This window comes from Neopsephotus bourkii, unplaced genomic scaffold (assembly GCF_033783945.1).
Source record: "Neopsephotus bourkii isolate Nb327-2 ecotype Australia unplaced genomic scaffold, CSIRO-AGI_Nbou_v1 NB_1707, whole genome shotgun sequence".
Taxonomy (NCBI): Eukaryota; Metazoa; Chordata; class Aves; order Psittaciformes; family Psittacidae; genus Neopsephotus; species Neopsephotus bourkii.
In genome coordinates, this window is record NW_026902181.1 from 2,360,311 (window position 1) to 2,381,447 (window position 21,137).

The following is a 21,137-nucleotide window of genomic DNA, read 5'->3' on the forward strand; positions in this document are numbered from 1 at the left end:
GATCCTTACAGTTTTATTGTTCAGCATGACATCATATGGTATGGAATATTCATTTGGCCCACTGGGGTCCTGGATGTTTCCCCTCCCAACAGCTTATGCATCTCCAGCCTACTCACTGGCAGAGCACCAGGAGCTGAAAAGGCTATGACTTAGTGTAAGCGCTGCTCAGTGACAACTAAAACATCGGTGCGTTACCAACATTATTTTCATCCTAAATGCAGAGCACAGCACTATACTAGCTACTAGGAAGAAAATTAACTCTGTTCCAGCCGAAACCAGGACTCCGAGAAGCTGGCCACTTTGTTCGTAGTGGAATCACAGAAGGGAAGAAGACACACAGCAGTACACCAACTACTGCCATTTAAGCAATCACACTCATTTCTTCAGAAAGCCCCATTTCTCTTGAATTCTGCAAGCCACCTTCCCCAAAATACCTCTTCCCTTTTACAGGCTCTCTGAACACTGAAGTCCTATCTATGCTGAGTTACAAAGTAGTAATGGTGAACAAAGCAGAAGTATCTTTCTGTCTTCTTTCTTAATACATTCCTTTTTAGTTTTACATCTACATCTATGGCTGCAGAAGCCTAAAGCCTGCCTTTGGAATGAGCCAGAGCAACATGCAGCAACAGAGACAGATTCTTGCGGCAGACTGTGAGCAGACAGAAGATAATGGAAGGTTTATAAGAAAGGTCCTTCCTGAGTGATAAATGATTCCTTGTCCTTTCAGAGGCTCTGATGGACATACCTATTTGTTCTGCTCTGTATAGAGAGGGGACAAAATGACCTATATCAACACAAAAGGAGCTATAGAAATCAGATTATCAATGCATATTCAGCAACTTTATGCAGCAAATGCACAATAGGTATTTAAGCAATAACCCTTGTAAAAGCCTTGCTCCCTTGTCATAGAATGCTTTATGGGTGATATTTTTAGCTTTTGAAGTGTCAAAAAGCTACACAAAAAATGTTGGTGAACAGCACTGGACACCAACAAAAAGTGAGGCAAAAAGAAATCTGAAGTAAGCTGCACAAGATGAGCTTAAGCTATTCAGAGAGCAATTTCTTGCAACACAGGTGATATATTTCAGTCTAAATATCCTTCTCAATCTTGCCCTCGGTGAAAAACCAAGTGACAAACTGCCAATCAAACTGAAAAGCATCCCCATTCATCTAGGTTTCCCTCACCACTGCCCTGCAGCATAGCAATGCTTGATCAGCAGCTACAGATCTTAATTTGGCTATTTTTAACAAGTATACCATTTTGCAATCCTGCCCACCAGAAGGATTTGCAAATCTCTCCAAATACTCCTCCCTGGTCCTGATAATTTTGCCAGCATGAATAGGAAACTTGGGCTTGCAGAACAAGCTGCTGCTAGCTGACAACGCAATGAAGGTTTTTCTTTTGTATCTGCAGTTTGCATGAGTAGGCAGCTGGGATTCTGATGAATTACTGTATCTGTTCTCAGTGTTAAGTTTAAGACATTTTTTTGGCACAGTCTGTTAGAAAAGGCATTGCCAATATCAACTATTGGTATTAGCAAACTTCTTCAGGAAAGTTACCGAAGGCATTTCACAGTCTCTCTCTGCTTGCAACAGGACTCGGTTCAGGGATCAGAGGTTTTATTCATCAAACTGTAATAGAGTCTTGCTGACTGCTTATGTCAAAACACTGTTTCAAAAGACAAACTGAAACATCTTATTTTGAAAACTCGATTTTCATTTTTAGTTATACCTTTTCTTGGGGCCAAATCCTTTTCCCAACCTCATTAGCAACTTTGCCTGAGAAATTGCATTATCCATTGCTTATTTGTGCCTCCCTGTCTGGTTTTGGTGTTCACACTGTTATGTTTTCAGCAGCTGGCATTGAAAAGCATATTTTTACAATCCTGCATGTCTGCTCTCTTTGCAGAAATATTGCAAGCAACCCCTTTAGATTTCAGAAGCATTGTACTGTTGTGCATGAATTTAACATCTTCAGATCTTCATTGATAATTAATAGATAATTGATTCAACTAGTTGATCATAATTGAGAATTTTTACACTTCAAAAAAAAGGTCAAAAAAAGGTTTCTTCTGTCTGTAGCCTTCCTGATGCCACAATGCTCTTCACCTCACTCACAAGAGAAGCCACATTTATTCTAATGACATTATTTTTATGCAATAAGCCACACAGCTGTCCTTTTGCCACACGTTTCTTGAATTTTAGATTCTGTTTTTGACTTTGCCCAAAAGCGTATAAACCTACTCACAGTTTCCCAACAACTAAGCTTACAGGTACCACTTACAAATTTGACATGTACATTTAATAATTTTTTAGGTAGCACCTAAGAAAACTAAATCAGACAACGGCACATACATAGATTGTTGTAAATGACAACCTTAATACTGCTATGTGTGTTCCTCATCTTTAACGTGTTTAAGAGATCAAAAAGCAAAAGAACAATCCACCTAGACCAAATACAGGGCAGGTTATAATCTCCACTTCCTTTTCACTTCTTGAGGCCATGTCTCTATTTTGGTTTGTTATTATTATTCATTATGTCTTTATGGCAATAGTAATGATAATGATAATAATAACAACAACAACAACAATAGTTAGGGCTCTCACCTTACCCTAATCATTTACCACAGCTGCTTAGTTCCCTCTGTGGTGCTCTCCTCTGCAGGGCACAGAATTCCCCACAGAAGACAAGGGAAGTAAGTATTAAATATTTAAAACGTGCTATAGTCACTTTATTCTCCAAATCCCCAGCCTTCTGTAAATACCACAAAGCAGTTTCAACAAATGGCTAATCAGCACCTATAGGTTTTCTATGGCCTAACTGCAATAGCTCATTAATGCTGTAGCTTGGGGATTTGCTTTTATGGACTTTGAAATATTTTGCAACACATCAACCCGTCTTGTAAAGATGCTGTTCAGCAGAAATTGCATTGCAACATCCTGCAAACAGAGTCCTTAAACTACAACCACTTTTTTAAAAAGCAGTTAAAAATCTAAACAAATAGCTTTAATCTTCTAAAGCTCTAGAAAGACTTCAGCAAGAAAACTTTTTATAGTTCAGTATTTCTCTGAGATGAGCTCAAAGTGTTAGCTGAGATAATTATCAGAGAGATTATGTAGGTTTTATTTTCAAAAGGTTTTGGTTGCTCTCTTTTTACATAATTGCTTAGTGCTTGTATGTAGCTCAGAAAACAAAAAGCATAAGAAAAATAAGAATTATTTATTTAACAGAAAAATAATTCTCCCAAATGTTATGAACATTTTCAGCAGTCTTTACTATATTTTGAAGATTTCTGTTAATCTGGAGAGGTGCTCAGTGATCTGACCTTGGCAGCACATGAAATGAGAAATGTGCCTTACCACTGTTGTTTCTAAACCATTTCAGCAGGGCTACAAAATAGCAGGAAGCAGAGAAAAGGTGCAACGTAATGCCTAACTACTTCCTTCCCTTCCAGCTTTGCTGGAGACAAAGGTCAGCACACGCAGTATATAAAATCTGGCCTTGTAAGTCAAACCAGTTCCATAAAGTACATAACGACTGTATGGAACTACTAAATGTGTCAAGAATTGGCTAAAACCACTTCAAACATTTCCAAATTCAAACATTTTGCAAATTTACAAGCAAAACTCAGTCAGACTACCTGAATTTGAATATACATTGTAACTTCTAACCAAATTCCAGTCAAGACCTTTCAAAGTCATCTTTGAAGCATAAAGAAGTGGCCCTGAACTCAATGTAAGACTGTCATTGGGCACACTTATGAACATATTACGCTTGCTGTCATAAACAATTTTAAAGTTACAGAAACTACTTAATTTCATTTCCTGTTTTTAGTAATTCCAAGTTCATTTCATTATTATTTATATGTACTTCAGATATTTTAGGATGTCAAGAAAGCTTACATCAAGTGTGCTATACCACCACCTTTAGCTTAAACACAATAAAAGGAAATTCTACTTACAGCCAACCATCATCATGGCCACTGAAAAAATCTTCTCTCCATCAGTGGTTGGTGCTATGTTTCCAAATCCTATTGTTGTAAGGCTTGTCATGGTAAAGTAGAGAGAGGATATGTACAAGGAGTCTTTACTGGGTCCTCCTTCCCACTGCCCTGAGCCAGTGGTGTTGTATCGATATGGTGTCCCGATACTCAGTGCCAACTGGTAGAGCCAGCTATCTGTTTTGATTGTATTAGTGACTTCATCAATAACTTCATAGTCTCCAATGCTGTACCATATGCAGGCTAGCCAGTGGGCCACCAGTCCAAATACACACACCAACAGCACCAGTACAGCAGCACCATATTCCAGATAATGGTCCAACTTCCTGGCAACTCGACCGAGTCGTAGCAGACGTACCACTTTTAAGGAGCTGAAGAGGCTACTGATCCCCTAGAAAAGAATAAAAATCATTATTGAATCTGAAATATCATTCTGGTTAACACAGAAGGCTGTATAGCAATTCCCGTATCTACTTTAAATCTTTCTATTCAATTTTTTCATGCCCAGATGATAGAATACAAGATCAAACCCTCCTTCCCCTCCAGTACTTTTGTCCTCATCAGGGTAAATCAAATTTGCCACTCGTTAGGTGGATAAATTACTTAATTCAAGCTCAGTCTTTCCACGTAACAGAAGAGTTCTTTGTAATCCAAAGTGAGAAATGGCATGTTTCTTATAAAAAGGAGTTTATTGTAAAATGTTTGCAAGTTTGAAGTAATAAGATACTCTGTTTTGACCTCAAGGAGGAAGAGCAGTCACAGATGGAACTATACCATTCTAGTAGAGTCTTCTCAAACCTTCCCAGAGAACAGAATTCTATTAAATCCAAGCAGAGAATTGCTATTCTGGCCAAAACAAGGGTCCACCTACTTCAATAACCCTCAGCATTAACAGATGCTCCAGAGAAATGTCAGGAAGTAATTGTAATGGGTAACTACATAAAAATCTCTTTATTGTTACCCTCATCTATCAGAAAATAGCTGAGTAACTTCCTCTAGTCCAACAGTTTTTACCTCATACTATCTTTTATGACAGCTAATATAACTCTGGATATTTCACTATTTATAAGAAGTCTCACTGAATATGGAACAAACATCTGTGGGCCCATCACCCTTCTGAGTGAGGGTTAATACAGACCACAAGGCACTTGCAAAAAAAAACCACATTCCTTTGCGTATCAGGTTAATTTCCTTTCTGATCAACAGCCATTGCAGAATTTTCCTAAATCAAGTATTTTTGGGGTGTTTTGGTTTTTTTTTCACACGTGATAAATGAAGTCTATTATTCTAAGTACAAATAAATAGAAATACAAATATTTAGGGAAAAGAAGCAGATGAATCATCAAAAAGTTAATAGAAACAGTGCAGAGGGAACAAGAAACATGTACATCCTCCTCAATGCACAAATGGTTTGCAGTGTGTTTTAACAGAGTTTATAGATGCAGAAAGAGATGAAAAACATGTTCCTTATCTATAGCAATCCCATGATATACTTAAATTGTGCATTTAATTAATGGCTCAAAATAAAAGGTTCTTTACAAACCTTTTTTTGGAAAGAAAGGTTTCTAATATAAAACATTCAGAAGCTGAAGACATTTAATTTAAAGGAGAAATTAAGACATAGAAAGCAATGAGGTAAATATACCTACTTATTGTGCCAAGATTAAATTGCCCTTTTCTATGCATCATTATCACATCAGTCTAGTCAAAATAATGGTTAACAGTATTATCAAACAGTAAAAGTCCGGATTTTCTGGAGTTTTCCATACTAGAAAAACTCATGTCTTTTGCACCTCTGCTTTTTTTCACAACTTATGTTTGAAGGGTAATATACATTCGATATTTCTAGAGGTAATCTGTTCGACAAAGTTCTTGTATGCTTTTCAGATCCTGTTGGAATTTGTTTCAGATCCCCAAATCCTTCATAAATTGAAGTTTCATGTTTGCATTCAAGCTCGCATGATGCCCAATACCAATGAAGGAAAGTGGAATTTTCCCAATTTGATTTCTGTATTTTGCATTTACACGAGACACAGATCTAGTTTATAATTCTAGTTTCCATCTAAACATATATCTATTTATTTGCTTTGGGATAGATGCCTGTGAGACACTCTGAACAGCCAACTTGCCCAATAAACTAGGAAGTACCCTACAACATTCATTACACAATGGACAGGGGTCAATGTACTCCTGAATGAAGGTTACACCCCACAGAAACCATATCTACATTACAAAAGAAAACTACAGAGTATTTTAATAGTGTATTTAATGAAATTATTCTGCCATATGTTTCAGTGAATTAACACTGATTCTGAAAGTTTACAACTTGTTGTGAAATCAGAGGGAGAAAACAGCAGGGTGGGGTTTTTTGTAGGATCAGATCCTATTGCATTAGGAAATTGTCAGATCCTATTTCATTATCTGATAGATCCTAATGAGAGATATGCATTATTTCATATAATTTTACTCAAAAGAGTAACTATTCATTACCAAGATTAAGGATAAGGAAGGAGTTAGAGACCTGGGATCTGAACTTAGGAGTCCCCTTTATTCACCCAGTAGCTCATGTTTGTCCCAGTGGCAAGGCTTACATTGCACTATCTGCTGCACAAACACAAACCAAGACTCAGCCCTTAAACAGGAGAGTTTACAGTCTGATGCTCTGTCCTCATCTGTATTACATCTCTCTCTAAATTACATGGGCAGTTTAGCAGCAAAGTCTGGGTGAGATTTTATGCTGTGATTGTTTTATTTCTTTTTCCTAAACACAATCACATCTATTATGCATAAAACAAAGAGAAATGTTTCATTTTAAATGACACTGAAATGTTTTATTTCCTAAGATTAATTTGAGTAAGTTTCACCATAAATCTTAAAGGGAGTTCAGTCTCACCCACTACTCTAAGGCTGAAAAATCAGAGAGATATTTATTGAGTAGTCACATTTCAAGTCTAATCTTGGAAAATATAAAGACAATATTTGAAGCTTTAAAAGCTTATTCCATAAAACACTAACTAGGAAAGAGCAATTAAGTACATTCTAAATGAACATGTGATGCATTGCACTTTTTAAGTACTAGGTTGAGTCAAGCTAATACCTCTATACCTAAAAAAATTGTTTGATAATAAATGCATAGCTGGTAATGCACAGAGCACTGCCTAAGATTCAGCAACAGTGTCTTTTGTGGAAATTATGTGAAAGATTAACTGCCTTGAATCATGCTTGGGTTATTAAGAAATTCAGTAAGTTCAAAAGATTGTTGTCTGCCTTTCATTTTTCTTATATTTCTTCTAAAGGATGAGTATCTGCTTTAACTGAAGTAACCTCAGTACTCAAGGAACACATAGATCATCAGAAATGTTCAAAGGAACATGTAATCCCATTTGATATTAGCATTGTGTAAATAATGCAAATTTTTGGACCTTATATGAAGGTCCCACCATCTGGGAGAACCATTTGTCACTCCATTGAGTATTTAGTAAATTTGGCCGACTGACTAATATCTGCTTTTCTGTGTTCTCTGACTGAGAATATTTCATTATGTTATGAACCATCCAATCCTGCCCCTTGAGGTTTTGGCTAATGTACTTGATCATGTCTTAATCAGATGAAGACATTCCACTTGCTTATCTTCAATCATCCCAGCTGCAGAAATCTTAACTGAAAGCCCGCTTACTCCAGAATTGTATTTTTTGCAGCAAGTTTGGAACCAAATTTCTAACTGATAAATGTCATCGACTTAAGTGTTATAGGTACAAGCCACAGACGACTCTCCCAGTGACTTCAAAGGCCACTGGATCAGGAGAGGACACAAGCAGTAGCTCTGAACTAGCCCTTTTTATGCAACTATTTCTATTTAGACAGCGGAAGCTACCACAAAGACAATGTCAAATTTATCCAGAAAGACGTTTTTGACAAATGGGTATTCAACTTTGGAATTTAATTAGCCATTTGTGATTAAACAAAGCCAAACTTTATTGACATAAGTGCCTTGCAACTTGTGTTCTCAGATTCCCTTGATATACGAAGCAAGGACAGTCAGTTTAATACCGGAGGCACAAGTGATGACAGCACTTAGTCTGAAATGCAGAGGGATCACTCCTTCCTATTAAAATTACCTAAATCTTGCCATTTCAGATCCTAGATGTTATCATATTATCAAACTTTAGTCTTCCGGGATGAAGGAAGTGTGTAAGTTGTGTGTCTACACCTGGCTAAACTTTTCTGACCACAAGACTGAGAAAGACATTTCCTGCAATTGCAACACATGCCATGAGCACAGACCTCCACACCTTGAGCAAGAACAGGGAGCTAAATTCTCTTGTACTTAATGAACTTCTGATACCGCAGGCAACAGGAAAGATGAAGCTGTCAAAGTCATGTTATACAGGGGTCAAGAGCCAAACATGCAAGAGGATAAAGGGAACATTGTGACCAAAGGAAAATGAGAAGTTAACAAGTGCGGGAAATCACTGAAGTTAGTATGAGGGCCAGAGATGTCCTTGCAAACCAGAAAAGAGAGAGTGCAGTCTCCTCTACAGTAAAGCAGCAAAAGAACAGCAGAGCTGCATCTTTTAAAAAGCCATTAAAGATTTAATCAGCTGTTTACTTGATTATCTAATAAGTCTTTTCTGCAACAGGAATATATTGCATAAATGTTTTTAAAAGTAAAATAAAACCAAAAACATCCATTACTTTCTATCATCTAAATACACTAAAATCTGCTTAGACCTCCAAATGAAATCCCAGTTTGCTGAAGTGGTAAATTTCATGCCTTTTTTTTTTTTTTTTAAGAAAAAACGAAGTTATAACTCTAGGCAGTATTTCAATTAGATTTTACTCCATGATTTTTCATTTATTTGTTGTTAGCTGTGGACACATAAGCAACAGTAACAAAAAAAAAAGAAACACGCATTTTAAATGTGTTCTAAAACTGAAATCCTCTTGGATCTTAACATGAGGACAGGTACTGCATCATTTAACAGAAACCACTGTCTCAGAAAAGCTCAGAGGAAAAAAAAAAAGCAGAAGAATATTCACTGTGTTTTGATGCCCAGAACATTGTGGTTTTTCATATTTTATGTAGTGGCCAAGAACCAGAGCTAAGAAACTTGCTATGAAATGCTGTAGGGCATGTTGCCACCGCAGTCAAAGGTTTGACTGCAGTATATACAGACCTTCTCAAGCTAAATTTAAGCCAATATGCTTAGGGTTGCTAGATGCAGCAATCACACTAATCTGCATATAACAAAACTAGCCATTAAAGCGATCAAATCCTCTGAGGAGTTTGTAGCTCAGGCTGAACTCCTTATTTCCATGCAAGAACAAAATGGTTTCATGTAAGCTGAGCTTAAGCACACTTGAACAAGCCACAGCTACCCCGTTACTGAGCTCTACCTCCCCTCCTGGGGTGGGATTGATCTTACATAATGCTGCAACCTTACAGCCAACTATCTGGTCTATGTGAAGAGTCCAGCTTTACTCCGTGGCGAGTGAAGAAAGAGGCATGTCAGGAGAGTGATTTACCCAATCCATCTCAGACAGCTGGGGATGGGATGAATCACCTCCTCAAGCTATCTCTCTCCCCTCCCTCTGAATACAAAGAAGCTAAAGCCTATCACACAGCTTACGGGAGGAGAAATTAAACCCATGCTTAGAAATCTGGATAGCCGGGATCTGGGTAGCATCCAAACCTGTATTATGTTATTACTGAGATAGATATTATAGAGCACTGCCTCACAATGTGAGACTTATCTCTCTATATATGAGCTTGGAGAATAACTGCTATTAATAACAGTAGACTGAGATTTTCTACAGATCTAATAGCAAGCTTATTTCTTCACTGAATAGCCAATTACTCCACAGAAGGTGATGCTACACTACATTTAGTTTTGATGCGATTTTGCAGAAGTCCCCATTGGCTTGAAGAAGGAATTGAATCAGTTAATAAGAAAAGGAACTATCACAAAGAAAACTGGATTGGGGTTCTTGATTGCAAAAAGGCAAGAGCTGGTAAATTATAAGTGATAGTATACTGAGCTATAGACAATCACACACGAAGGCAACTGGACCATGGAGATATTAGGGTCATACACCTGACAGCAGAGAACACCTGAGTGTCCTTACATCAAAAAGTACAAAATTTCCAGAGGCTGTATCTCAAAGAAGGAGAAAAACTTGTAAAGCTGGGCATCAGCTATAATTGTGTAAGCAATCACCCAAAGGAAGAAAACAAAAACAGAGAACTGACAATATGTAAGAAATAAACAATTGATCAACAGAAAGCTACACCTTAGAGGGTATAAAGAACAGAGATAAAGTGAGAATTGCCAAATGTCAGGTTGAACTTTTCCTTATAAAGAACAAACACCCAAAGATTCTTCACATTCAAAAATGAAAAAAAGAACAACAAAGGTAACCAAGCTGCAATGAAGTAAAAATAATCTAGGCTTGGGCTAAAAATCAATTAATTCCTAGCTTTAGTTTTCAAGGATTATGTTTGTTTTCCAGAAAAGGTAATGCATCAAGAAGGAAATAAACAGATACCTTACCTGAACAAATGTTAAGGGAAAGAGTAATTAGAAACTGAGATAAATCAAAATGCAATCAGTGCAGCAATAGGTTTGCTAAACTTAGGTTAGCTGGGATCTAGCCAAGTTTTCCTGATAGCTTTCTTTGATAAAACACCCCATTTTCTAAATAAAATAAATGCAGTATTTCAGAAATGCAAGGGGTGAAATTATTAGGAAACACACAAAAAAAACCAGGAACCACAACTAGGTGGTGACTGAGGGACAGCAAGCTAGCAAAATGGGAACCATTAAAAGGAAGTCTAGCAAGGGTTACAAACAGCACCTCTCGGTTTCTTTGTGAAGTACAGAGGAATATTACAGGATCACAAAATATGCTGATGGCACACCCTTGGAAAACACTTTAAGTGCAAAGAATAACTGGGTGGGAACAAAGGAAAGTGCAATAAATCTTAATGATACAGTCTCAAGGCATCCATTACAGGGCAAATTAACAAAAACTTCTAGAACTAGAAAGATCTTTAGCTGAAGATTATTGAGAAAAATAAATATTTGGGTCTATGGGTTAACCCCGCAGTGACTCATAGTGATTACACTCACAGAAGAGGTTAATGTAGTTCCAGGATAGATCATTTGAGGGCTTCCACCATCAAGAGGAGAAAAACAAACCCCAATTACAAAGCCAAAATCAACTCCGTACTTGGAGTAATACATACTGCCCTAAAGAGACATATTCAAACTTAACTCTGTGCAGAGAGAGGCAGCTGGAATGGCCAAGAAAGTATTTGTTACATTTCATAAATGGAGTTTCTGGGCAAGGTCAGTTTCCTTATATTAAGGAAAGGAAAATAGGTGTTGGAGGGAGAGGGGAGGAACACACACAGAAGGACAGACGTAATACGACTGCTCTGTCTAAGAACATCAAGGAGATGAGATAAACATGAAGGCAAGAAAAGAAACATTTAACCTAGAAGGCTGGCACAGGGACACATGCACCAATTGCAAATTCAGGCAGATTTGCAGACAACATGAGTTAAGGTGGATTTTGACCCGTTTATCAGAAGGGTCATGAGATGCATCTGCCCACCAAAGCCAGTGACTCAAGAGGTCCCTGTAAGTTTTACCTCTTTTTTTTTTTTTTTTCTGATTTTGTTTTTATCCTCTGAAAAGTTGAAGTGAGGAAAATACAGTCTCAAGGGAAGGATGTATCATCTCAATCCAAAATGTATCGTGGAAGGATCTGCATGTCAGCTAGTCACAATAGCATGTCATTACAGTCAGTGGTGGGAAATGGGTACTTTAGGGCAAGGTTACTCCTCATACCTATTTTGGAGACAAGGAGCCATTCCCTGAATGTGCCTGTATCTCCTGTGGACTAGACGCGGCCCTGTGTTTCATCAGGTTAATCACGTTAGTACATTTTGAAATACAGACCAAACACTTTATTTAAAAGAGCATGGACAGAACTTTCATTACATTTCTCTCATCAGAAGTAATTATAAAAACAAACAAACAAAACCATAAAAAAATCACCCTAATCACTTAGCTGATTCTGTAAAGTCAAGGTATAGCTCAGCATATGCTATTGAAGCAGTGAAAAAGGCACCAGTTTTGTAAATCTTGGGTAATCTTCTCCAAGCAGTTACTGCATGATGGCACACAATGTAACAGGAAACACAGTACCTACGGATTTGGGGAACCCAAACAGTGAGTCTTGACAACAACAAGCAGGTGAGCCTGCAGGCACATGTCCAGAAGATACTACTCTTTGCAGTGCAAGAGAACAATCCAGGAGGATGTACAGGCTGTTTGAAATTTAACCAGCAAATCATTTCCCAAAAAAAATTTTTGAGCTTAGCTACTTAAATAGAGCTTAGCCGTAAAATCCCTGGATAGCTCCTTAATGCTTCTTTACTGGAGTTAATGTTAAAATAAATCTTCCACGATATCTCAGAAACCCTTCTTTTTAGGTAAACAATTAATGCAATAAAGTTGCATAGTAACAAATCAAAATGAGAATAGAATGAGAAAAATAAAAAAGCAAATTTCTGATTTATCACCACTGTAAGAATTTAATTTAGGGTTGCATTCAGTTTATGTAAATCTACATTACATGGGAGTAAGGGACTTTGATTCTGCACAAGCTATCTAGATCATGGGTGCAGACAGCAGCAGAGCCTATTTAATATTTGACCCTCCACCAGTGGTAGAAATGGGAGTAGACTGCAGTGAGCACAAAATCCAGTCTTTATAGTAAAATGAAAGCAAAGCAGAAGTCAGTTTTCTCATGCAGTTTCTGAAAGCACCTCTAAATTTATTGCTTCAGGTTTATCTATTTTTTCCCCAGGAGGATGAGGAGATATTCTCCCCCCTCTCTCTTTTCTCTCCCTGTCCCCCCAAAAATGTCAATAAGCTATAATATTAGAAATAAACTTTGACTGAATTGTTTATGGCACAACTATACAATGTGATACATTTCAAATAGTGAATAACTGAGATTATAAAAAGAAGGGTGACTTCAAAATATTTCTTCTAGATTCATGTTAAGTGGATGTGGCATCTTGTACTGCTAGTGCATCAGGGTGCCCAAGTGGGGGAAAAAAAGAGGATGATATCATAAAATCTGGTAATTGTCAGTTAGGGTAGCTGGATGGAAGATGAAATGGGAAGGGGAGGAAGGCGGATCACATTGGTTAGGACAGCTGCTGAATAGAAAACTGAACTTGGCCAGTAATTTAATGCCAGCAACTAACTACAAATTTCCTCTGCCAATATAGGAATAAAAAAAGAAATATCTGGAGGAAGTAACCTAAGCTGCAGTGTTTCTGCAAGTACTTCTGGAAGGAGCTACACATAACCCTGAGGCAACGGGCAGATTTTACACAAATTCAGTCTTCAACAAAATACTTGCACCAAGCTGCACGGATGTCTTGCTAGTAAAACATTGCTAATTCTGATATTAGCCATGAGGTTAGTTTCTCCAAGGCTACACCTTGGCTCCATTTTGTGCAGAACAATTGCCCACCCCTAAGCTTGCGACTCTTTTCTTCCCATTTATGGCTGTGTTTAGCAATCTCTGTAACGTGGATTTGTGCTATTCCCATCAGCATTATTTCAGTGAGTATATGACAGGATTACTTCATTTGCCTCATCTCCTTTGTAAGCCTTTCCCTCCTCTGCAAGCAACGGGATCACATAGGACTCAAAGCTTCCCTTTAAAGTACTCTACACACAATTTGCCCGAATTGGACTCCATCACTTAATAACGGCTCTGACTAAAGATTTGATTTAAATGGCTTGTACCCAACATCTGCTTCCCAATAACATATACAACAACACATTAAAAACAAAACAAAAAAAAAACACTGAGACATGTAATTACAGTTCAGTATGCATAATGCTCATGAGAGTGGTGTAACATCCCTGCGTTGACTGTGGTTCAGGCCTTTCCTGTCGCAAGTTGCTTCTCATATCAAGATAACAGTCATGTGTCTCCACAGCAGAACCTGCAGAAATATCCCAGACCTTGCACAGCATTGAAAAATCTGGTAATTAAACAGTAGGAGAAATTGAATAAAAACTTAGCTTGAATAAAAGATATACACATGGTGCAATTCTGCAACTAAGTGCAATAGGTGTGGCAGGAGTGATTAAGTGACAGGGATGAATATGGTTGACCATCCACATAATCATAGAATCACTGAATGGTTTGGGTTGGACAGGACCTTAAAGGGTCATATAGTTCCAACCCACCTGCCATGGGCAGGGACAACTTCCACTAGACCAGGTTGCTCAAAGCCTCATCCAGCCTGGCTTTGGACACTGTGGGCCACCTTTGGGTACTGGAGGGCTGGTATAATATATGCCTAAGGTGGATACATTTATATTTTGGACATCATAAGCAAGCCATTATATTATCATATTTCAGTTTTCTGCACACTACAGCACGATGACAGTATTCTTCATATTTCATTGTCATCTGACTGAATAACAAAGGGGAAAATCCCAGGTCCCAGGCTCAGTACGTCTATCGTTAGATTGCTAAGAGTTTTCATCATAGTTTTAACACTTGGCTGTAGTAGGGATTTAGTTCTGGGATTTTTTTTTTCTCCATGTCAGCCTCCTATTTTAAGAAAGGTAGCTAGACTTCATTTCAGAGCCAAAGCCATATTCTAGGAAACCACTGATTCATCTTCACCTTGCATATGTCACTCAGGCTGGGGTCCATAAACCCATTTTCAAATATATCCTGAAAATAGAATGTTTGCAGTAAAGCACTGCAGATGTGAATATGGCTAAACTAGTTGTATCAGCTTTTACTTGCTTTCATTTTATAGATGTTCCTATTTTAGTTGCTATTGAGTGATGCAAAGAAGTTTCTGCCACTGCTGAAATAGATAGATAACAGTAATCAAAAGTAGATTACAAAGGTTCCATGTCTTAATATGTCCTGCCGTGATCACTAAATTTTGAAGGCCAATTTTTAAGTCTTGCATTATTAAACAATAGACATAGAACTCCAGAGTTTTAGGTCGCTTAAATTTGTCTTCTTTCACTTCCAGCCACTAGCTCATGAAAACTAATTTTTGCAGAAAGGACAATCTTTTATACAACCCATTTGAAAACCATCTATTTGATTATCTGTATGTACGATCCTGATATCTGGTCCACTCATATGTAATACTCGTTGCAGTACATAATATTACTCTTGCAATATGCACACGTGCCTGTGCCATGTCTGGCAGAGATGAGATCAACTTTCTAGGTTTTGTTTCATTCCAAACTCAGAAATTCATGAATCTCAGTGAAAATTCCCACACAAGAAGAAGGGGAAAAAAACCCCCAAGAAACCTACAAAAACAACAATAACAACAAAAAACCCAATATTTTTTATCAAACAGCAAAGGCGAGGGAGGGGGTGTCAGCTGTATTTAAATGTATTTCACAATTTGGGGAAGCATTTCCCATTTGGCCAAAATCTTGTTCATCTACCTAGTCCTGGGAATATTTACTTTATACACTAATTTACAAATGCTCAAATGCAGCCCTCAGAAGCACTGTATTAGCCTGCTTGTACTTGAATGTGAGTACCTGAGTCCCTTCTAGCTCCAGATACTCTCTCAATTGCATGGGTCTGTGGGACAAAAGTCAAGCACCTGCACAACATCCTGGAATATAAATCTATGCATCTGATTCCAAAGAGAGCTGTGGCATGGTTTGATCATATCTGAATAAGCAATGGGATCAATGTCTGCAGGCACACTGTAACCCCATCTGCTGACAACTTCAGTACAGTGTGACTCTGATAATTGTGACTTGTATGGAATCAATAGCTACCCACGTTATAAGCAAACTTTTGGTAGCCCGGACTGACTGAGGTTGGATATTTATCTCTCTCTAATAGGCAGAAGACATAAAAAGGCTAAGCCCCAAGGTAACATAATTCTCTAGCTTCAAAAGTAGGAAGTTATGATTTTAGAAATATAAATGACAGTGCATATACCAGTGGAAGAGCTAAATAATCAGGGAAAGAAAGAGATTCACTACATGGGACATGTAACTCCAAGACAAAAATCAAACTTTCAGTTATTACACACTTCCCAGCCTAACAACAATAGGAACTTCATGTGACCAAAATCTTTGGGTGGAAACAACATATCTCCCATTATTCCAAACTTTTTTTCTTTATTCTTTATTTAATTTAAAAGAAGAGAGTGGCAAACATGCACTTTGGGGCTAAATCTGAAGTTCCAGAGTACTGGTTTACTTCTAAAAAAGGAATACTAAAAACAGCCTATTTCCAGACTCTGAGCACAGACTCTCCATTCTGGTTTGTACCTTGACAATTTGCTGGATTCCTCAATATGTTTTATAGTGCCCCTTCTCACACATCCATATAGAAATGGTTTTCTGTATGGCTTTGGCTTAGCTAGAATGTATTTCAGTGCATGTTTCCCAATTAGAAAAGATGCTCTGCATTTTCTGAATTTCTAGGACTATCATCCTACCAATTTTCTTAAATAAAGTACATATCCCACTACAGATTCCACTTTCCTCTGTCTGAACTCATTTTCTCCAGCTATTTTACCTTGTTTTCCTACCCTTTCAATACCACTTATGAACAATTAAGTGGTACCCTTTAATACCATTTAATTCCTCACCCATCACATCCATTTAGATCATTCTATGCTGTGCAAGGTCTCTCTCATTATCTTACCTTTCTCCCTCCTTGCCATACATCCAAATTCCCTGAGCTGACTGTAGCAACCTGGCTCTGTAACTCAGGTATGGAAGTATACACCTCTAATTCTGCCTCAAATCATTTTAATCCCCCTAGTTCTCTGTGTGTCATAATCCTTTCCATCATACCCTTCTACTGTGGCTCTGTATCCAGTCACCAACAAAATAACTTTGATTTGCAGTCATGCTTGCCTCAGGTGGGAATTTCACAAGACTCCAGCCATGGCCTAATGTTTTCTGTGATGGAAATTGCACTGTTCTTATTCCAGTAAAGACTAACTGCATTTGAAGAACTTCAACCCTCAGTAAGGAAACTCAAATTTCCCTTTTTCAAACTCCTTTTTTTATTTTAATCTTTTGACTAATCTCCTTAATTCTGACTTCATAAAATAGTACTCAAGTGCATAAGGCGTCTTCTTATGCAACGATTCATCAGCCTCTGATTGAGAACCTTCAAGCACCTTTATCACATATGGTACTCTACATCTATAACTGAGAGAAACAAACCTAAACTTCCTTAGCCATAGCCTTCTTTATGAGATACCTGCCTATAGGCAAGGAAAGAAACAGCCTGAAATGGTGTGCACCCCTACTCACCCAGTCCTTTAACAAATAACAAGAGTGCATTTCATGCTTTATGGGGAAAAAGGGATGAAGGTAGGACACAGAAGGAAAATTTGGAAAATCTTCTTTCACTCAGCTGGTTTTTAGGGCTATTCACTCTGATTTGGGTCCATCCTTCACCACCATATCAATAACCCAAAGAACACTGGGACCTGCCCCCGAGGTCTTTACCACTAAGTTCTGATTTTCTGTTAACTTTTGAAATGCCACAATCACCAATTTTAATGGTAAAGACAAATACTCTATTCAAATACCCAGGGACAATATAAAGAACTAAAACTTACCAGAATCAAGAGCCAAAAGAGCTCTTCTCACTTCTACTTGCATTAAGGAGGAAACACCTTCTAATGAGGAATACTCTCCTTAAAATCAGAGTATTTCTTCAAAGTAATGTTATTGATATACTTATTCGTTACCTATGAGCAGTGTTTGAGCTGCTAGTGGGGCAAAAGGTTAAATCCAGGAAAAGAAGTACCAGTTAAAATAAATGCTAAAAGCCATATGAAGAAAGAGCACTTATAACTACAACCATCCAGAACACACCCATCAGCTCAAAAGACTTAAATGTCACAAATGAAGGCATATAAAATATATACATATATATATCTCTCCTGGAAGACAGAAAAAAAGGAAACTGTAGACCCAAGAGGGAAAGACTGACTGCTTACACACCTTTTTTCAAAATCAATTCTTTTCAGGCATGAAGGAAAACTGGAGCTGGAGGGTTTTGAAATCAAGTACATAAGCAATTATACTCCAGTGTCTGCTGCAGGCTCAAGGGCCATGACACACAGCTTCATGAGAAAGAAACGGTACTATGGGTTCTCTTATTAAAAAGGACTTCATATTTCGTTTGTCTGAAAGAAAGTGATCACAGCTTTAGGATCCCTGCTATCTTGTTATTGTTACTACATCTGGTTAAAGTTTGTCCTTTTAAGCATATCTCAATTATGATGCATCATGCATGCAGTTCTCTTCACTGTCACAGATATTGCAGATGGCTTCTTTCCTCTCTATATGCTAGAGAAAGAAGTTAACTCATCGTTCAAATCTGTACTGTTTGGACACAAATTCTTTGTTTGTTTTACATACTAAAGCATGAAAATCTGGAGATAATGCTGCATTTTTATAAAAATCAGGTTCCTCTTATTCTGAAATTGGTTATCTTAAATAGTTGTATTATATTTACAACCCTGATAATACCACCTCCTTACACAGACTGACTGTACAACCTGCTTCCAGACGGGCAGCCCTCATATGATCTTGCATTTAAGCATCTAGTATTATCACTTCTGTCATATTTGCTATAAATAAAATGGAACAATGTCAAACGATGGTGCTCAACACAGAGACAGGGATGGAATTTTAAAGGAGCTCTTACAAAATCTGCTCCAAAGTCTGCATTAAAAAAATAAGAATGTAGATTTTATACAGTGAAGATAAGATACAGAACTGCAGAATTTGAGAATAAAAAAAAAAATAAATAAACCAACAAAACAAAACCCAAACAAGCACTCAACAGCATTCTTAGAAAAAAATGGAAAAATATTAAAAAATGAGCAAAGGTTTTTTTCATCTGTTTATAGCCCTAAAGATAAAAGGCTCTAGAGAAAAATTAAAGCAAGTCCTAATGCCATTATAGTTGCCTTTCAGTAAGTAATTTTCTCTGCAGTGACTTGTGTGTGCATTATTTGTCATAGTTATTGCTTGTTTTCTCTATTATATTAGGCTGCAAGCTTGATTTCATAAATGTTAATACATTTAGCAGTTAAGCTTTAATTCGGTGTCTAAGATATTTATGTTTTCTCTCCTCCGTTTCTAAAATTTCAGCTATAGCTCAGGATCAATTTTTAAAATATAGAGATAAATCTCCCTCTCAATTAGACATTTAAAAAGATATCACAAAAAAAAAAAGTTACAGCATGTTTCAAAAACTAATCCTAGGGCAGAATTTATAAAATGCTCATTCAGAGGCATTCTCTACTTTTGTGTTAAGTAAGTTAGTGGCAAGCCTGCCACCAGCTTCAGGCAGAGCAGATACAGAGTTTTGATTATTTATGTCAAGTCATTAGTCTGCCTTGCAATGGATTAGAATTGCATAAAGGCAATCACTGGGTATGAAAAGGGAGGCTGTGGCAGGGGGACATACCAACTGGTCCAGCCGAATTTGATATGGACATGCAACAATGTGTTTGGAAGACAAGCAAGTCATTCGAAAACCCACATGCATTAACGTACACATCCACACATGGTACTGAAGTGGTAAGACACCTCCTTTTCAATACAGGAATGCTGCATAGCTAAAGACCAGCAGCTTGTCTATCCCTGCACATTTGCACAGACCTTCACAGTTGCCTCTCATTGCTGCCAGATGCCAGGGACCATGCCCTTAAATTAATTCCAAATTAAAACTACAATCACTTACCTCATCCACATTCTCAAAGGCATTGATGATGTCATACGGTAAACAGGACAGAAGATCAATCACAAACCATGTTTTCAGGTAGTTCATCCTTATGAGTTTGGGATCAGATATAACCTCTCCACCAGGGCCAACAAAGGTTGTATGAAAGTTCAAAACAATGTCAACCAAAAAAATAACATCCACGACACTGTCCAGCACAAGCCAGGCAATGTTGTTCTGTTTTGTTTTGAAGGAGACATTGTATGGAACCATAATTGCTGTGTAGAAGGTTAAAATTAAAATGACCCAGTCCCAAGTGGTCTTAAAAGCACAATAGTGTAGTATAATGTGTGGTGGAGTCTTTGGAGCTTCTTGCTTGTACTGAGGAAGAATATCAGATCCCAGCTGGAGAACCTGTAAAGGACAGAAAAGCAAACATTACTGATTCCAATTAATATACTCCAGTAAGGAGGCTTACGTATTTCTGTAAGGAGCAGCACAAAGATGGGACTGTGTTCATTGGACATCGCAAGTCAATCCGCTGGTTCTAAACGATCTGATTTATTCAGAGTGTGTGGAGGCAGCTACCACCCAGTGCATGGGAACAGCAGAGCATCTAAGGAAATTCTTGCAAAAAGGGAGGCCTTTGCATATGGACTGACTGAAAGGAAAACCATCCCAATAGCAATGGCAGAGAGGTTCCATAAACAGCCTGTGGGTACTGACATCCCAGCTTATACATTGCAGTTATGAATATGTGTATTCATTCGTATTTTGAAGTGTTACAAAACTAATCCTTCATGACAGACCTCTTTTTTAAACCACTGTTGAGCCAGCACAATACCATACCAAAGGTAAACCAGACTTCAACTTTGCTGGCTGACCTTCTTCTAAAATGAAGCATTGCATGCACAATTTCTGTCTGAACACCCTGGCAATATCATGTTTCCTTCTCATTATCTTCAAGACACTATTGCACTTCTAAGCTCAATATCACTAGTGGCTTCTCTTTTATTTCTTGTAATTACTTTTCTTTTTTGCATGCCTATAATCTCCTAGATGCACACTTTTGTAAAATGTGGAATTGGAAACATTTCATAGAAACCAAGCCAAATTCACTTAAGACATTCCTCCCAGCTAATCTAATTACCTCTTTTCTCAGTTTAAGACAAGAAACAAAAGTACAAAGGAATGCACAACATTGGCGGTATATTGCACTGACAATTGAAAGATTTGTGTGCATTGTGGAACTAATAACACATTTTACTTTGGGGGATCTCAAGACCATATGGAATAAAAGAAATCATTCCAGCAACTTTAAAACTCATTTCAGCCCTA

General features: G+C 37.6%; 1 protein-coding gene across 1 annotated transcript in view; it reads right to left on the reverse strand.

Moving 5' to 3' along the window:
* KCNH5 (potassium voltage-gated channel subfamily H member 5) overlaps positions 1 to 21,137 on the reverse strand; it is a 160,264-nt gene that overhangs the window by 92,789 nt on the left and 46,338 nt on the right. Inside the window, exons 6-7 of the mRNA XM_061376495.1 lie at positions 19,821 to 20,213; positions 3,963 to 4,392 (exon numbers count right to left, since the gene is read on the reverse strand). Coding sequence (XP_061232479.1) covers positions 3,963 to 4,392; positions 19,821 to 20,213 — 823 coding nt within the window. The remainder of the gene's footprint in view (positions 1 to 3,962; positions 4,393 to 19,820; positions 20,214 to 21,137) is intronic.